We start from the raw sequence: 20,177 nt of genomic DNA on the forward strand, positions 1-20,177 counted from the left end.
GAGGTGTTTAGAGAAGAAGCTGAAACAAGGCTGTGAGAGATGGGGAAGTTTGTGGCGGAGATGAAATGGAAGTTGGGAGGGGAAGTGGAAGGAGGAGTACAAATATTCAAGCTTATCCTTCAGACTACCGCTAAAACATCCTTCTCAGAGGTCTTTCCTGATATCTCTCTCTAGAGTACCCAGTACCTTCTTGTCCTTCACAGCACCCTGTTCACCTCCTTCCTAGCACTTTTTTTTTTTTTTAAACCTAACCTAGCTGTTAAGGTAAGTCTGGCTGGAGCTAGCGTGCCTTGGTTCAAATCTTGGCTCCGCCACTTTCTAGTCATAGAATCTTGGATAAGGTCCTTAATCTCTCTATGCCTCAGTTCCTCAACAAATGTGCTAATAAAACAAGCTTAGGTTGTGACCATGGGATTGAAGAGGAAAGGGTGGGTGTGAACTAGTTCAAAGGCAGAACCAATAGGTGAATTCAGATGACAAGGAGAGAAGAGGATGGAAAGACAAGGGAAAAATCTGGGGATATTAAAAAAAAAGGGGAGGGGAACCAATTATATATGGATTAAGGAAAGAGAGTACAAAACAACAATTATTCCAAAGTTGTTGCTTGAGAGAGATGACAGAGGCTAGCATCAGTTGACTACTATGGAAGGGAAAAGGGGAGCTATGTCAAATCCATGTTTAAACTGAGTTGGCAGCAAGAACGTAAGTGTAGATAATTTGTTTTTAGAGCACTAGAGTGGAGGGCTGAATGGAAGAAAGTTTCAGGGCAGACAAGAAAATCCAGGTGTCTGCTCACTGCTGGACAGTTGAAATCATGGGTAAGAAATTCCACATGTCCCCACTGTATGGAGTGAGCTGTACGGAGAAGGACAATCTTCTTTAACCCTCATGATGATGTTCTTCCTGTGGATAAAAGAGGCTTACGACTTTGCTGTCAAACTCCTTTTGGTGAGGTGGGACTTTGCAGAAGTAGTAAAGCACTGATTCAAAAAAAAAAAAAAAAAAAAAGAAAAAAAAAGAAAAAGCACTGATTCAGTCTAAGGAACCGTACAGTAAGGGGGTAGTACATTTCTCAGTTTGAATCTCACTTTGGAGAGCCAACAAACATGTTTCAAGTTGCTTTTATACGGGAAAGCTAGGGTCATCTCCTTTCTAGCAAGGACTTGCTATTCAGTCTAAAACTGTACAGCATTCCTCTTGTTGACATGGTTTCATAGCACTCTAAGTTCCTGGCTAAAGCTTCCCGTGATGACTTTTGGATGTTCTATTTGAAATAGTTAGACTTTCAGCTGAGCAAGCTGCTGAAACCCTTTAGGACAACTGAACTGTAGATAAAAATCTTCCAGGGAAGTAGGTGTGGGCAGGATGTGTGGTTTCCTTGTCTCCCATTTAAAGACTGATGCAATTAATTTTTCGTGAACAGTCTCTTCCAGTAAAAGGTGCATTCCAGACGGTTTCCAGAGCAATCAGAAAGGACAAGCTAACTACTTAGCTACTGATCTTCAGTTTGAGTTGAGACTGGAGCATGATGTTTTCTAAGCTGCACCCCTTTGCTAGTGTGACCTTGAGGACCTGAATTAGCCATAACAACAACACACAGCCGGGCGGGCGCTTGTTTACCAAATAATCCCCAGCAAACCTCACTCTGAATGTGTGCACGGCAGTTGGAATCCAGGAAGATAGTCCTCAATTTTTAGTGATATAACACATATGAGACTTTTTTCCTCTGACATTCCAGGCTAACCACTGCTTAAGTTAAGGCTCTACAGAACATCTGGGACATACATTTCTGGAAAAAATGATGGCATCTTTTCTAACAACTCTCCATGGCCTAAGCACTGCGCACTCTGGCCTGACAGGAGCCCCCGCAGCAGGATTGGGGTCCGGTAGGTGGTGCTGGCACAGACAGGCACAAACAGAACAGAACACAGTTCAATTTCATACATCAACTATTTACCTAAAGCCACTTAGGAACAAAGTGCAGAGCAGAGCAAAATGCAAAAGGGAAAAATGGTACATGCTGTTATCCCCTTAAAAAAAAAAAAATCACTTTCTCTCTAGAACAGTAGAGAAATGTCTCCTAGAAATGTCACCTGACATTCCAGGCCTTTCCATCAATGGAAGCAGGGGCAGCACCTAACGTTTGACGATTAAAGTCAAAGCACACGACGAGCTACCTTCTGGCTGCCCCACGGCCACTGAACCAGACAGCAAAATAGTTTCCCTGTTCTGAGAGTTTTCTCAGCCGAACACCTAGGAAAAGGTCCTAGTGACAGATGTGCTTACTTTATCCAGAGAAGATCTGCCCAAAGAGCAATAAAAGCTAGATCAGCCTCGGCACGTTGACTGTACAATCTCTCAGGCAATCATGCATTTTCATGGGCACTCCCTCTCTTCATTTATTTCTTACCATCTAGTAGATGTACATCATACTTCTGAAACAGATTTAAGAGGAGAAAATAAAAATCTCAAATGCTACAAGAGGTCTTCTCCCTGTTAAAGAAGAGAGCTTAGAAGGAGGGGACGGAATTCCCATTTGTTGAGGGGCTGCCGGCCCGCACTCTGTGTTGTATTTCTGTCGGTAGTCGACAGCGTAGCACAGATTCTCAAGCAGGACCAATGAAATAATTTGTGGGGATTGGTGCAAAATAAAATGCGGGTCCCTTGTTCCACGTCTCTTAAGAAATCTGAGAGTGACAGCGGAGTATGAAAGCAAGCACAGGGCTCACCTGAGTGTGGGTCCCTATGTGATGATGGCACAGGCCACAGGCCCCTGAAACGGGCTTCACTCACCAGTCAGGCTGCTGGGGTTGGAATCTTGGCTTTGCCATTTACTGGTCATGTGATCTTAGACAAATCATCTGTAACAGGGGGATAATAACTGTAACTGAGTTGTTATTAGGATTCTGCGAGTTAATATTTGAAAAGTGATTAGAAGAATTCCTGGCATATAGCACGCCCTCAAGTAAATGTTTAGTATCAATATATTCTACCGAGCCTAAACCTCTCAAAATGCCAGGGATGACGATAGCCTCACCATTGTGAATTTACTAAAACATTAAAAAAAAATTGTTTTGAGAGTTTGGATTCCTGAACCACAGAATCACGTTTTTAGTACTATGACAGTGGTCACCTTTTAATTTATTTTAATGATTCAACAAGAGATTTCAAACAATCTTCTGGATTGAGAGCAACGACTCACAAAGCAAAACTGAAGACAAAAAAGGATCCTGGTTTATGCTCATGGCTCTGGAAGCCTGTGGAATGCAACTTGTCATGAAGCCCATGTAATATGACTGCTTCCTTTATGCTCAAAGGATTCACTGGGGACTTTACTACTTCCATACAGGAAACAGAGCCTCCTGTATCTGAACAAAAACTAAGAAATATCTTTCTTTTCTTTTTACAATGCAGAATATTGTAAAAGAAAAAAAAAAGCTGCAGAACAGGAAATGTTGCTAATCATAATACTATATTTAGTTGTAGGAAAAATATTATTAAAACAAGTCAGAAGATAACTTGCAGGTAGTGATTAAAAAAAAGAAATTTGGTGCACAGAGGCATAAATACTTAATGGTTTATTGTTTGTTTTATTTTTAATTTTTTCAAAAGATTTTATTTATTTGAGAGAGAAAGAGAACACACACGTGTGGGGGGAGGGGCAGAAAGAGAATCTGACTCCATGCTGAGTGGGGAACCTGACATGGGGCTCTATCTCACGACCCTGAGATCATGACCTGAATCTAATGCTGAACCAACTGAGCCACCCAGGCGCCCCTTAATGTTTGTATTATAAGAGCACCTTCAGTCTCCTTACTGGATTATTTACACATTTTTTACTCTTCACCACCAATAATTCTCAGGACCTGCAGAAGCCTTTACAATAAACATGTAGTTTTTTCTACTCCAGTTATAATAAATATGGTTGACTGCAAAATTCTAGAGAAGTAAGCTGTCATTTGTCAAACAATTCGCCCGAGGTACACAGACTTGGGATACTTTTCCTTAAGAGCCGGCCACTGAACAATGAAGTAATCGGAGAGGTGAAACAGAATCTTTCCGGACAGGGATAAATGTTCTACTCGGCAGATGCTTTCAACATAGACAATGATCACTTTCTTTATTCCTAGTATCCCAAGGAGAAGGGCAGATATGCAGATAGGAACACATGTTCCTGGTCCATTACACAACACCTTAAAAAAAAAAAAATGAAGGTCAAATTAACATAACACCAATCTGAATGAGGCATTTAAAATGAAAAACAGTCACATCTTAGAGGAGATTTTTTTATTATTCTAACCCTTGAATTATTTTGTGTCAAGATCTAGTATGAAGCAAACACATGCACTCAGGAGCCAGGCAGGGCTGTGTTGCTGGCTCTCCTGCTTACCAACTGTGTGGCTTGGGGCAAATAGCTTAACTTCTCTGGGCCTGAGGTTGTGCCCCGTGCTACCAGAGGTGTCTAGCACAGCCAGACCTAGTGCTCAGCCAGCGTTCATTGGACCTGTGTGTGCTGCTCTTCTCCAGATGTTTTGTGGATCTTGAATGTCACACAAAAACACAGAAGACAGATAAAGTCAGCTGTGAGTCATTGTTTTCTCATGTATCAACTTGTTCTTACTGATTTTTTAAAATCATCTTTCTAACAGCTGGAGCACTGACATGTAAGATATAGGAGAAAAAATGTCTTTAAATGACTATGTGGAGTATCTTTGTGGGATATAGAATCATTTTAGGAGTTCAATTCAACAAATGGGATATTTGAGAGAAGGCTACGAAATGAATGACATATTTTCCTACAGAAAATTTAATCTGTGCTTGTGGTCCAGAGAGTTTAATGCTTTTGAATTCTGCTAATTTTTATAGAAAGCCGCTGGTTAAAAACAATTTAGTTGGCAAAAACAACAAGAGAAATAAAAATTCGACTCCTAGAGCAACTGAAAAGAATTTTAGAAGTCTTTTAAGAAAATGAGAGGAAACCTGTTTCACAGAATTATTGGTAAAGTAATTTATTATTACTTTCAGAGAAAAAAGTATTTGCACAAACATCTTAATCATATGCTCATACAGATAGACTGAATTAGTAAAACCTAACAAAGCATTTTTTTAAAGTAGGCTCCATACCTAGCGTGGAACCTGACCCGGGGCTTGAACTCATGACCCTGAGATGAAGACCTGTGCTGAGATCAAGAGTCAGACGCCTAAGCAACTGAGACACTGAGGTGCCCCAATAAAGCATTTTTTTATACCACAAATGATAAAACAGGAGAGTTATGGTTGTCTATGTATGCCTATTGGACTTTATCTACCACATCACATGATCTTCCCAGAACAAAGTCCACAAAACTTATCAGACATCAAGAAATCTTAAAGTTGAAAGGGTCCCCAGACACACTGCCCCACCATCTTGGCATTTCAGATTCTCCCAGATGGACAGACAACCTGTCAGGGCTGTCAGGCATCTCCAGGGCTTTTAAGGGTTTGATACAAGTTATCTTACCGAGGCTCCACCCTTCCTGGAGGCATGACCACCTGGCACACCATTCACAGAACTTTGGGAAGAGAGAAGGTAGCCTGCTTCAGGTGAGAACCAATCTTTTTTGGTGCCATCCTTAAAGTGTCTACCTACAATTTAACTCCCTGTCTTTATGAAGAATTTTTGTTCAGTTTTTCTTAAATCACTAGCTACTAAGCTGCTTTTCAGACTAGTCTTCTTTAATCCCTATTGAGTTGCCCCTAGAACCTTTCTTCACAGACCCTCAAGGCAGGGAACTAGAAAGAAAATGGGACTGAGAGTCGGGAACAGGGTTCAGTCAGCTTGGGCAACAACAGTAATGAGTCACCACCTCGGCTCTCACCACCACTCTTTATCAATAGCTCATGGTGGCCAGGAACGGTCCTAAACATTTCACATGCATAATTTCAATTACTCCTCACAGCAATCATTTGAGGCAAGTTTTATTGTCCCTTTTGTAGAAAAGGAAACTGAGGTACAGAGAGATTGGGCAAGTTGCCTTATCCAACGTTTAGGAGTGGAGGAGTTCTTTTTTTTTTCCTAAAGATTTATTTATTTGAGAGACAGGGAGAGACAGAGAGCACAGTGGGGAGAGGTAGAGGGAGAGAGCGGAGAATCCAGAGCAGATGCCCTGCTGAGCATGGAGCCTGATGCGAGGCTCCATCTCATGACCCTGTGATCAGGACCTGAGCAGAAATCATGAATCGGATGCTTAACTGAGTGAGCCAGCCAGGCGCCCCAGGAGTGGAGGAGTTCTAGTGCTTCAGTCACTTTTTCTCTTGTGACTCAGTTACCATACACCAGGGGAGACTGGACTGAATGATCTTCCCTGTCAGCTCCATGATTCTTTTTTTAATTCAACGATGTTAATTTGCCTCTAGTGTTGTCTTATGCCTAAATTACAAGATTGTTCTGAATCCTTTCAGGGTTTAGAATTCCAAAAATCCTATTAATGCAAAGTTTCTCAATAGTGGCATTATTGACATTTTGGACAGGATAATTTTTCATTGTGGTGGCCTGTCCTGCACATTGTAGGATGTCTAATAGCATCCCTGGCCTCTACCCACAAGATTCCAGTAGTCAAGACAATTAAGAATGTCTGCAGGCATTGCCAAATGTCCGCAGTGGGGAGTCACTGCATTAATGTGTTCCCTAAACCTGGGATTATTTGTTGCTTTTCTCAATCTTTTTCTCCATTGTACAGAATAAAAGAAAACCTACAGCTAAAAAATAACGTAAAGATTACTTGTTGGGTCTTCAATGTCACAGAAATATTTTCATGTTTGTTGCCGTTAAAAAATGTACATATCCACATGTGTTCATCTCACTCTCTGTATACACAAACTGCGAACACCCTGATAGAAATGTCTGTATACAGGCAGGGAAATGACGGGGCATTAGTGGGAGATGTATAGCAACCTGCTATAGATCAGAAGCAGAGACTGAAGATAAAAGTCAAAGTTAAATGTATTCATTTGTTTACCTCTGTTGTATCTCTATTTTGAAGCACCTTACTATATTAAGTCCTAGGTATGATAAAACCATAAATCAAGTATTTTAAAAAAGGGCAAATTAATCTCAAGGAAAATTTAGGCTAAGGAAAGCTATTTTCATTAACCACAGGTTTTAATTCCGAGTTTTATAGAAGCCTAGGCAAACACATTTAAAAATTGTGGATTATGGAGTTTCCGCTATTTAATGAAGGAGATCAGAAAGTCTTATTCCAAGCATTGAACAAAACAGAAGTAAAAAAAGATGTTAAACAATGTTACACAATGTAATGGTTGACGATGTCTTTTAAATTTTATAAAAAACACAGAAATAATCTTTATATTTTTATTTCTTAAATGGACATTATTGATCAATGTGGAGGGCCTTGCTTTTATTCTCTCTTCTCCTCACTACCTTGAAAGCTCCTTATGGGCAGGGTCGATGTCTTGGACTATTTATATTCTGTACCTGGAACAAAAAAGGCACTCACTGAATTTTTCTCAAAGGAAAGAGTGGGGCATAAAGGAGGAGGGAATCCTTCTTTGTCTATTGTACATGAAGTCAAATGCTTTATTTGCTATATTGAACTCTGTAACTCTGTCATATGCACTTTTCATAAATATAATGACTGTTAACTGACAGCTTTTAAAAAACCATCCCCCCTAAAAAAAAGCCCTAAAACAAACAAACAAACAAACAAACAAACATCCCAAGCATCCCACATCCATTTGCCTTTTCTCCAGGGGAACCACTGTATCTGTCTCTCAACCTAAGTGCTGGGGTAGACTCCATACTCAATTCTAAGGAGAGGACCTATGAGTCCAGTCTAAACAGACACAGCATCAAATTTCTCTGACAAAAGTCATTTGTTCAGGGAAGAGCACCTCACCCAGTAAGAAATCACAGGATATAGTGGGACATTTGTTGGGGCTGCTGAGAGAGCAGTGCTTTTTCTACTATCCTGGGACCTAGGAGGGGGTAGGCCTGGCACTGTTAACATTTGTCTTGCTGCCATGAGAATGAAGCCATCACAAAGTAGAACAGAGTGGAGCTGAGAGATGAAGACAGGCCAGGTCCCAAAGGTGGCATTTATGATCCATCAATCCAGCTGTGCCTGAAGGAAACCAGATCCATCCCTAGACTTGCCAGGTATGTGAGGGAATACATTCCATTTTTGCTTTAGCAGTGAATCAGGACTTCCGTCACTAGTAATAAAAAGTGTACTAACTGACATGGCCCTTTATTTTGTCTAACCCCCTGACTAGTCTCTGACTATTTACAGTGCCGGCTGGTAGCTGTTCAATACGTGCCTGCAAGATGAAATAACACATCAATAAATAAACTTCTCTGAGTGTACAAAATCCAAGAGCTGTACTAAGACTAATGCAACTTATAGGTTTGGAGAACAGAAGGAGGTCAGGGATAATATAAATATGAATCACAAGGGTGGATGAGCCGGATCAAGGATCAATAGTTACAAGAGGATCGTTGTTCGGTAGATTTGGGTCACCACAGGTCAAGTCCCATTGGCTGAAATACAACAACAGCGTGTATGAAGAGATGCAGTTAACCTGGGTAGTCTGAACTCAGCTCCCATACACAGAAAATGGGCCAGGGCCTTTGGGGTCCTGGACTGGTTTGAAGATAAGAGACCATGAAGTTGAGAGTGAGCCAACAGGGAGCATGTGAAGGAGAGACTGAAAGCCAGACGGAGAGTCCGATTCTGCTGACTCTAATTGCAGGGAATGGACAGAGAGGCAGAATCTAACTCTTGAGGTACCGCTGGCCTGAAAGCCAGACTTTGAAACAGCCTCTTGCTGGTGGAGGCAGAGGCTGGAGAGAGCTCATGAACCGCAGGAACAGAGCTGCAAGGAAGGCTCTGTGGAGCTCCTAGGGCCATGGATAAAGCTGGAGAACTGGAGGCCGCTGTCACAGCCGAGTAGGCTCAGACGGGATGTCTCCATGGAGGTCACAGGTTTCAAAAGCAACACTTCTGTTTATAGGATATTGGCTCTACTTTCTAGACAGGTGAATGGGGAGATGTGGGAGGGAGCAAACACCCAGGTGTAGGAACAGTCCGGAGACACAGGGAGAAAAACCGCTTGGTCGCAAGGCTTAATAGGAAGCAAAGTCAGACGAGGGGCTTAAGAATGCACCTTCTTATTTTAGAAAGATAAGAAAACCACAAGGTCATCTGACTTAGCCTGCCCAAACAGTGTGTCAAAGATAAGGAATCAGGCTTCTTGTAGTCATCAAAGCTACAAAGATAGAGATCCTTAGGTGTGTCCGAGAGAAGAGTAATGGAAACCTCTGATAAGGCTATTTCAGCAAATCTCTGGGCTAAAATACAGGGCAGGAAAGAGTGAGCTCAGGAGGAGGGAAGCTCCAATAGGAGCTGGGTGAGGTAGCAAGAACCAACGACTCTATGTGAATATGAAGAGCAGCAGGAACACACTGGTGGGGAGGGAGGAACTTACTGTACAGAAAAGAGTGAGTTCTTTCACCACCAGGATCAAAGAGTTAGAATTTGGGGTGTTTAGTTTGAGGTTGGTTTGGGAAAAACTACTTTTTGAGGATATGACAAGGGATAAAAATGATGGCACCAGAAGTGTGCCCCTAGCCAATTTTCTTTTAAATAATTGAATAATTTTCAGCTCAATGTATACAATGTATACAAAAAGCATAAAGAAAAAGAGTAATCCTTCCAATCGCATCAATCTGTTAACATTCTCTTTCAAAGAATGTCTTTATATAAACATTTATATATTTTACTATAAAATAGGATCGTATGTGCACACACAATTGTGAGAGCTTGTATACAAACATTGTAAAGTTCTGTTTAGCTATAGTTTTGTGTGCTATACAAAGTTTTTAAAAAAAAATCCATGATTTTTAATGACCATATATGCTTAATCCTATATGGATATCTCATAATTCAATGAACTTTTCCCTTATTGGTAGAAATTTAGACTGATACGGTTTTTTTTTTTCCTGTTCTAAATCATGCTGCTTAAACATCTTTGTATATAAATCTGTGATTCTTAAGGTTTTAATTTTGCATTGCACTATGTTCCAGAGTTCCTGCTGAGGGAGAGTTTAGAAGAAACAGCTTCAAGGACTTAAGGAAGTTGTACAAAGTTTAATAAAACAACTGTCATGAATTGGGAATGGGCCATGCGGTGTTTTGGTTCTGCGTCTTCCTAAATTTGTTTGAGCAATTTCTCACTGAACTGTGGCAGCAAGCTGAGCCCACCTCTCAGAGCACAAGTGAGACTCCTTTCTGGGCCCGCTTTGTAGCTCGTGGACAGGCCAGTGACCTGGCCAGATGTTTCTGCCTAGATCTGACCAGGAGCTAGTGGTATAGAAAAGCAGCTCTGGAGGAGACACTTTTCTTATGGCAAAGGTGCCATTGCAAGAGTCTCCTATCCAATTCTAGTCATGACAGTTGCCATGTTCACTAACAGTGGCGGCAGCACTGTCCTCCCAAACCAGCCCTACGGCCATGGAATTTTGGCCATGGTCCTAGCAGCTCGGTTCCTACCTGGTCCTTCCATGTTTTCTAATCCTACTGTATTTGCTTTCTCAGTAATCCTGAGAGCTCTTCTTTTAAGGTTCTGAACCCAATTCCAAAGTGTTTGTACTGTGTGTCGGGGGGGGGGGGTGGTGGTGGTGGTTTCCCTATACACAACACCAAGCAGTTTTCGGATATCAGCGGTCTGAGAATTCAACTCAGTCTTGACATTATCTATCCAGAGATAGTACCAGATTCCACAGGTTAAAGGTTCAGTCCTGAAAGACTGGCTCTCACCCCTCACTTCAGACACCAGTAAGAAGCCCCAGGCTGTTACCTGTGCTTCTGACGGACAGGCTATAGACTGGAAGTTAGAACCACCTCCTCCCTTATGTTCTTTTAATTTGCTAGAGCTGCTTGCAGCACCAGGGAAACAATTATACTCACCATTTTTATTAAAGGATACGATAAAGGATATGAATAAACAGCCAGATGAAGAGATTCATAGAGTGAAGTATGGCATGCCACTCTCCACAATCTCCCAAATGTTCAGAAGTTCTCTGAACTCAGATCTTTGGGCTTTGATGAAGACCTCATTACATGGTCATGACTAAGTCATAGGCCACTGGCTGATTTAACCTCCAGTGCCCTCTTCCCTCCTCCGAGATGGGAGGGTGGGGGAAACTTGAAAATTCCAGCCCTCTAATCACAGGGTTGGTCCTCCTGGCAACCAGGACCCAAAAATCACCTTCATTAATATAACAAAAGACTCATTCATTGCCCTATCACAGGAAATTCCAAGGGTTTTAGGAGCCTTGAGCCAGGAACCTTGGACTAAGACCAAATACATTACGAAAAATATATATGGTCATTCTGATGACCAAGTGTGTATTTCTTACAAATCATAAAATCGTAGCTCTTCAGAGCCTTTCACTAAATTCTCTTTCTGTTTCTGTCAGCCAGAGTGGATTCTTAGGGTTTGTTACCAAGAACCCAGACTGGTAGGGAAAGAACAAAGGCTTTGAGAGTAGCAAATGCCTAGTTAGAGGAGGAGTGGATCATGTCAGAACAGGCCTAGGATTTGCTCAGGCAGGGCTAGGAGCGCTAAACTGTGAGCACAGGAAGCAGACACAGTGAAACACGGATGAGGATGAGGCCGTAAGAAGGGCGAGGCGAGCAAGCACTCCAGTAGGGGAAGGATAGGTGCATGGCCTCATTCAGACAAGGAGGAGGGAAGGATGAGTGAGAGAACAGCTCAGAAAACTGGAGAGAGAAGCATCTGAGAATAATCAAGGGAGTGAGGAAAAAACTCCAGTTGGAGAGCAGGTGGTCTGTAACATGTGGCTGAAGAGGTTACTGTCAAGCACCAGAAGGCTGGGGTAAAGCCTGAGCAAATGCAGCGCCGAGGGTCCGAGAGCCGTGGAGGTGGACAGCAGGAAGGAAAAGGATGTGTAGCAGATGGGATGACGTATTCCTTGGCTCACAATACAGTACAGTGTATTTCTTCCTTTTTATGTATAGTTAATCATCTGAGTATTAACAGTTAAACAGAAACATCTAAATATCAAAAACAACGTGAAATAACCAAATAAAATCCTAAACACTAGAATCACCGGCTATTTATGGACCTCAAGGTCTCTTACAATTCCATTGCTAACACAGAATTTTCAGAGTTGTCATCATTGTGCATATAGCATTTTTGAGGTCTACTTTTCCAATTCGATCGCTGCTTTCCTTCCATGTTCTACACAGGCATTTGCTGCTTCGCTGCACAAATATGCCACAGTCCACCCGATACTACCCTACTTATCTAGAACCAGGGAGAGCTTTCATCTTCTTTTAAACCATATCAAAAAGGTAAGTCAATTATAAATTGTCTTTATGTAGGCTCATGTGCTCATGTTGTAAGGACACTGACTATATTGCTGGTTCCTCAAAAGATCAGTTATTTGCATCTTCCTTGGTGACAACTCAAAACAACTGTTCCTAATGTAAATTAGGTTCCTAGACCCAGTTCCAATGTGTATGTGTGTGTTTGTGTGTGTTCGCATGTGTGTGTACGCTTCCCCACGACAATGATCCAGACACCATCTGGATGCCCTACTATTTAACTCCATTCTGACACTACTCACAGACAGAATCAGATTCCTTGGGTAAAAGGCTCAGTCCCACAAAACCGCCCTCCACTTCAGACACCAGTCTCAAGCCCAGGATGTTACTGGTGCTTCTGACTGGCTAACAGGCTACAAACTGGAGGCTCCAACCACCTGCCTGAACTCAGGATACCACCTGCAAGTCCAAGTTGTTACCAGTACTTCTGACTCAATGGCTGTAAATCAGAGGTTCCCATGATCTCCTCCTTGGGTTCAATTAATTACCTAGAATGGCTCATGGAACCCAGAAAAATCCATTTACTCGACAGATTATGGATTTATTACAAAGGATGTTAAAGGATATGAATCAATAGCCAGATGAGGAGATATACAAAGAAGGTATAGGGAAAGGGCATGCCGGGCTTCCAGGCCCTGTCAGAGCTTGCCATTCTCCTCAAATCTCCATGTGTTCACTAACCTAGAAGCTCTCTGAGCCCCATCTTCTTGGGTTTTTATGGAGGTTTCGTTACATAGCCATGATTGAGTAAATCATTGGCCACTGGCAATGGATTGAACCTCCAGGTCCCCTCCCCTCCCTGGAAGTTGGGACTGAATATTCAAACCCTTTTATCACATGTCTGACTACACTGGTAACTAGCCTGCATCTTAGGGGATTTCTAAAACAAAACAAAATAGCAAAACAAAACAAAACAACCCCAAAACCTGCTGCCTTCTATCTTCAAGCCGAGTTGGAATCCCATCATTTCGATAATTCCAAGGGTTATAGAGGAACTCTGAGTCAGGAACTGTGGCTGAAGACCAAATATACAGGAGAAATACATTTTGGTCACCTGAGTGACCAAATACACCCTTTTCTTCTAAATCACAATACTCCACAATATAATAGAAACAAGAGCATTAAACTTTGGTCCTGTGGGATCTTGCCCAATTGATTAAGTTCCCTACACTGACACTGACACTTCAACACTGACTACTCCAGTTCAGCCAGAACATTCTCACTCATACTGCATTCACATGATCCATCAAGAAGCTGGACAACATGGGCCAGAGGTTTATAATCACACAGGCCTGGGCTGGCTGTCTCACAGCAATGTGACCAGGAACAAAATGCTCATCCATTCCATGGCTCAGTTTCCTCACTTATGGATTACTTCATTCAAGAAATATTTATTGAGCAAAGATAATATGCCAGGCACCGTTGTGGGTATTAGAGATGTACTAGTGAACAGAAGCCTGTGCCCTCACAAAGCGTACATTTCAGTGAGCAGACAGAAAGTAACAGATGCACATATGAACATATAATATAAAGCAGGATAAGGAGACAGTAGGTATGGAGGTCAAGGAAGATGTGGGAGGAGGGGATTTGAGAGCAAATATCTGATGAAGTGGTATGGTCTTCCGAGTCAATCAGATATCGGTTAGAGCAAGAGGCAGGAAAGAGGAGGCAGATTTTGTGGACTGACTGTAAGTCACCGAGGGCCAATGAAAAGGTTTGGGGGGTTGAGGGGGGATGCTTGAGACAAATTATATTTTAACAGAGTTGTTAAACTCTGCTTCAGGGGTTTGACTTCTAGTGGCACCTATTGGAAACAAAGATACGCAGGGCCAGATGACCTTAGTCTGATGTCCTTGTGGGGAGGTGAACAATAAGCTCTAAAGTATTCTCCTTCTTGGGGGTTTGTAGTGGTGAGGCAGAGAATGTTAGGGGTGGGGAAGAGTAATCAACGAGAAACAAACAGAACACAAGGAAAATAGCATCTATGTAATAGTGTTACTGTAAGATTAAATGAGATAATACGTGTAAAGCATCTAACATAGTGGCCCATGGTGAAAATCCAGTAAATGGCAGCTATTATTATAATCCATCCAAAGGTCAAGTAGTGTAATTGTGGCATTTTTCAAACTCTTAAGAGTGTTCATATGGCTTTTCTTTGTCACGGGCATAGCACTGACTTGGCATGATTTATCCTACCCTTCAGAGGGTCCCTTGTAAGAGTAAACCCAACCATCCATTTTGGTCTCTTTATCTTCCAGTCATATTTTTTGCCCTGCCTGCTCCACTCCAAGTGATGCCTGTGTAAAAAAATGATGGAAGGAGCCTGATGATCAGCAGTGGTATTTTCTGGATTTGCACAGACGGTAGATAACTGAAGGATTCTTGAATGTCCCTGCTCTGGGTCTGCGGAGCCCCAGTAGTGTACTTCTCAGCGTGTGGTGAAATGACCGTGAAAGCTGATGGACACAACACAGTCAACAAGCCTGATAACATGATGAATAAGCCTGCTCTTGTTTATTTCAAAACGGGAGTTGGCTATTTTCCCCGTGCATGGGAAACTAGAATTCCCAACCTTCTGGTGACTTTCCTGATTTGTGGGTTTGGGTTTAGCAACAGGGGCGCTAGCTAAACAGGTGGCAGAGACACGCTGATATCAGGCTCCAGTGTCCCCTCCACAACTCAGGGACACTAAGCTGTAGTTTCAGTGCATGTTAGTATGGTCCTGCAGACAAGGCTCCACACGGTTTGGCACTCTGTACATGATGACAGCCAACCCTCCCACCGTAAGTGCAGAGTAGGCGAAAAGCACTCAGCAGTTGTCACAGGACACACTGGGTTGGCATTTCATTGCCTTGTCCTGATCTCCCATCATAAAAAAAAAGTAAATACAGGGACACCTGGGTGGCTCAGTTGGTTAAACATCTGTCTTCAGTGAGGGTCATGATCCCAGGGTCCTGGGATTGAGCCCCACCCTTCAGGCTTCCTTGGTCCACATATGGGTGGTCTGGTTAAGCCACACCTGCTTTGTATCATTATTAAAGATCATTGTCAGGCTAAACCAAACATTGTTTTCCTAACCCTTCCTGGAAGCAGTTGAGGAAACTGAATCTTTTAGTTTTCCTGTTCTCAGGACCAAATGGTTAAGGTGACGTTTCCTGCCTTCTTGTTTTTTGTTTTTTTTTTTTTTTCTTTGTTTTCATTGTATTTTCAACTGTCTGAAATTATTTCACAGAGATCTCTGAATTGTACTAATTCAGTATTTTTTCCTTTTGCTTTCCCCATGCCCATATACTCAGTAGCTCTCCCAAAAGCACAGATTGCTACTGCTAGATGCAGCTTCTGGGAGTCATTTGGTTCAATCCTCTCCCTGTTACCTGAGGAAGAAGGGCAAGACCTTGACCTTTACAGGCACCTACTATTGCCAGGCACAGAGCCTGTGTGGCCCGTTTAGCATTAATTACCTCACTTAAACCCTATAATCGCCTCTGAGGTGGGTGCTGTTATCCTCATGTTTTGGACAAGAAAATTAAGGCACACAGAAATCAAATAAGATCACACAGACGAGACTCAAACCCAGCCTGGGTGCTCCCGTCTACCATCTTGGTCTGGCACTGTCCTGCACCTGTCAACCAGCTCTGGTGTTAGCTGGAAGGGGCTAAACGCCAGGTTGGCTCCAGGGCAGATATGACGCAGGGAGTTTAACTGAAAGTGAAATTTTGGCAATTGTTACTAATATTTTATAGCTTTAAAGGAGAAATTAGTGGCAAACTATAACATGCCATTGGACTAGGATGGATTAGAAAAGCTTTTCAGTAGATTAAATAGGAAAATGGTAAACATTTTTATAAGACAAGGGAGTATCCATTCTAAACAGGAAGAACTGACTTGATCAGAGCAATTATGTAATTCCTGACTTTCGTCAAGGCCCCTTCTTAACTAGGTAAGTGATATTTTCTTCACGATCCTTAATTTTTTTTCCATGTAGCTATGTATAAAATTTCTATCTTGGGGCACCTGGGTGGCTCAGTTGTTAAGCATCTGCCTTCGGCTCAGGTCATGCTCCCAGGGTCCTGGGATTGAGCCCCACATTGGGCTCCCTGCTCAGCAGAGAGCCTGTTTCTCTCTCTCCTTCTGCCTGCCCCTCCCCACTACTCATGCTCGCTCTCTCTCCCAAATAAATAAAATCTTTAAAAAAAAATTTCTATCTTGTTGAACTGAAAACTAGTCAGCAGTTTTCCATAGATAATTTATGCCCAGATTATTTTGGTAGTACAGGCATATCTTGTTTTATTGCACTTTGCTTTATTGTGTTTCACAGATACTGTGGTTTTTGTTTTTGCTTTTGTCTTCAACAAACTGAAGGTCTGCGGCAGCCCTGTGTGGAGCAAGGTTATTATTGCTGGTTTTCCAACAGTACTTGCTCAGTTCAGGTCTCTGTGTCACATTTGGTAATTTTTACAGTGTTTTAAACTTTTTCATTTTTATTATATTTGTTATGGTGATCTGTGATCACTGATCATGATGTTACTACTATCACTGTTTGAGGAGCCACGAACCTTACCCACAAAAAATCGCAAACTTAATTGATAAATTTGCCTATCCCGACTGCTCTACCAACTGGCCATTGCCCTCTTCTCTCTCCCTTTCCTCGGGCTTCCCTGTTTCCTGAGACACTATGATTTTGAAATTAGGACGCTTAATAACCCTACCAGAGCCTCTAAGTAGTCAAGTGAAAGAAGAGTCATACATTTCTCCCTTTAAATCAAAAGCTGCAAATTATTAAGCTTAGTGAGGAAGGCATGTTGAAAGCCAAGACAGGCCAAAAGTTGCTGAACAGTCAGCCAAGTTGTGAATGCAAAAGAAAAGTTCTTGAAGAAAATTAAAGGTGCTACTCCAGTGAACACACAAATGATAAGAAAGCAAAACAGCCTTACTGCTGTTATGGAGAAGGTTGTAGTGATCTGGATAGAAGATCAAACCAGCCACAACATTCCCTTAAGCCAAAGCCTGCACTGATGACTCTTTCCTGTTAGACACTCAAAAGACAGGAACATTTGTAGGAACTGAGAGAAGCAATTAAATTCTAGTGAGGTTGTTTCATGAGATTTAAGGAAGAAGCCATGTCTCTAACATACGAGTGCAAGGCGACCCATCAAACTGCAAGTGATCCAGAAAATCCCACTAAAGTTAGTCATGAAGGGGACTATGCCAAACAAGATTTTCAATGTAGACAAAGTAGCCTTCTACTGGAAGATGTCATCTAGGATGTTCATTGCTAGAGAGAAGTCAATGCCTGGCTTGAAGGCTTCAAAGACAGGCTGACTCTCTTGTTAGGTGTTAAAGGAGCTGGTGACTTGAAGTCGAAGCCAGGGCTCACTTACCATTCTGAAATCCCCAGGGCCCTTAAGAATTATGCTATACCTACTGTGCCTGTACTCTAGAAATGGAAAAACAAAGCCTGGATGACAGTACATCTGTTTATAACATAATGTACTGAACATTTTAAGCCCACTATTGAGAACTCCTGCTCAGAAAAAAAAGATTTCTTTTCAAAATATGACTGCTCATTGACAATGCACCTGGTCACCCAAGACCCCTGATGGAAATGGATGAGATGACTGTTGTTTTCATGCTAACACAGCATCCCTTCTGCAGCCCATGGATCAAGTAGTAATTTCGACTTTCAAGGCTCACTATGTAAGAAATACATTAAAAAAAAAAGATTTTATGTATTTATTTGACAGAGAGAGAGAGAGAGATCACAAGTAGGCAGAGAGGCAGGGAGAAGCAGGCTCCCCGCTGAGCAGAAAGCCTGATGCGGGGCTCGATCCCAGGACCCTGAGATCATGACCCGAGCCAAAGGCAGTGGCTTAATCCACTGAGCCACCCAGGTACCCCTAAGAAATACATTTTATAAGGCTATAGTTGCCATGGATAGTGATTCCTCTGATGGCTCTGGGCAAAGTCCATTGAAAACCTTCTGGAAAGGATTCACCATTCTACACACCATTAAGAACATTCATGATTCATAGGAAGAGTTCACAATATCAACATGAACAGGAGTCTGGAAGAAGTTGATTCCAGCCCTCATGGATGACTTGGTGGGCTCAGGACTCCAGTGGAGGCAGGGAACAGCAGATATGGTGGAAACAGGGAGAGGACTGGAAGCAGCAGGAGAGCCTGAATATGTGACTGGACAGCTGTGATCTCCTGACCAAACTTGCACAGTGGAGGGGCTGCATCTTATGGATGAGCAAAGACAGTGGTTTCCTGAGCTGAACTCTACTGTTGGTAAAGATACTGTGAAGACAGTTGAAATGACAATAGAGGATTTAGAATATGACACACACTTAGTTGATAAAGCAGCAGCAGGGTTTGAGAGGACAGACTTCAATTGTGAAAGAAGTTCTGCTGTGGGTAAAATGCTATCAAATAGCATCACACGCTACAGAGAATTGTTCATGAAAGGAAGCGTCAATCAATGTGGCAAACTTTGTTGTTGTCTTATTATTTTTTAAAAAGATTTTATTTATTTATTTGACAGAGAGATAGCGAGCACAAGTAGGCAGAGCGGCAGGAGAGGGGAGAAGCAGGCTCCCTACTGAGCAGAGAGCCCGACTAGGGGCTCAATCCCAGGACCCTGGGTTTATGACCTGAGCTGAAGGCAGCAGCTTAACTGACTGAGCCACCCAGGCGCCCCCCGCCCTCCGTTGTCTTATTTTAAGAAACTGTCAAAGGGCACTTGGGTGGCTCAGTCGGTTAAGTGTCCAACTCTTGGTTTCAGGGCAGGTCATGATCTCAGGGTTGTGAGATGGTGCCCTGCATCGGGATCCATGCTCAGCATGGAGTCTGCTTGTCCCACTCCCTCTGCTACTCCTCCTGCTCACTCATGCTCTCTCTCACTCAAATAATTAAAAAAAAAAAAGTCACAATGACCCCAACTTTCAGCAGCCACCACCCTGGTCAGTCAGCAGCCATCAACATCAAGGCAAAACCCTCCACCAACAAAAAGATTACAACTTGCTAAAAGCTCTGATGATGGTTAACATTTTATGAAAGAAGTCTATTTACATTAAGGTATAGGCAGTTTTTTAGACCCAATGCTATTGCACACTTAGTAGACTATAGTGTAATGTAAACATAACTTCTATATGCACTGGGAAACCAAAAGAATTCATTTGACTTGCTTTATTTGGTATTTGCTTTATTGTTGTGGCCTGGAACCAAATCTATAACATCTTTAAGCTATGCCTATATGAAAAAATGCTTATGAATTTTTATAGAGAATTACCTGATTCCTTAATTCTGAGTCAAAAGGATATACAGAAGCACTTGTTTATGAGATACTGGTTGTGTGTGTGTGTAAGAGAGACACTCAGACAATGACACAAAGGCAAAGGATACTATTCAACAGACTGAGATGCATTAAGTAGCTGCAGTACCCTGTTGTGGTTAAACATGGTGCTACTCTGCAGCCACGCCCGGATTCCACACCTTGAATAAGCCTTCAAGATTCTCCAGAGAACATGTGCTTCACTCTGTGCATTCAGGAATTCACAAATTATTGCCCTTTAGTGCTCCACCACACACCTATCAAAATCCTAGCAATGGTGCACCTGACACCATCAGTAATAGACACTGCTTGTCAAAATCACGGTGTTTTTTGAGGTTTTGATGGACTTCAATCTTTAGCTGAGTTTTGTTATGTATGTTTGGCTGCACTAATGACTCCCTCCTATTAGAGACTCAGAAGACAGCTACCTTGGTAGG

At 42.2% G+C, this 20,177-nt stretch overlaps 1 protein-coding gene across 1 annotated transcript in view; it reads right to left on the minus strand.

Annotated features, from left to right (window-relative positions):
* Nucleotides 1–3,742: 3,742 nt before the first annotated feature.
* The window catches only part of ALG14 (ALG14 UDP-N-acetylglucosaminyltransferase subunit), an 88,462-nt gene continuing 72,027 nt past the window's right edge, over nucleotides 3,743–20,177 (minus strand). Inside the window, exon 4 of the mRNA XM_032867184.1 lies at nucleotides 3,743–4,193. Coding sequence (XP_032723075.1) covers nucleotides 3,963–4,193 — 231 coding nt within the window. The 3' untranslated portion in view covers nucleotides 3,743–3,962. The remainder of the gene's footprint in view (nucleotides 4,194–20,177) is intronic.

Source organism: Lontra canadensis, unplaced genomic scaffold (assembly GCF_010015895.1).
Source record: "Lontra canadensis isolate GAN:19392208 unplaced genomic scaffold, GSC_riverotter_1.0 scaffold33, whole genome shotgun sequence".
Taxonomy (NCBI): Eukaryota; Metazoa; Chordata; class Mammalia; order Carnivora; family Mustelidae; genus Lontra; species Lontra canadensis.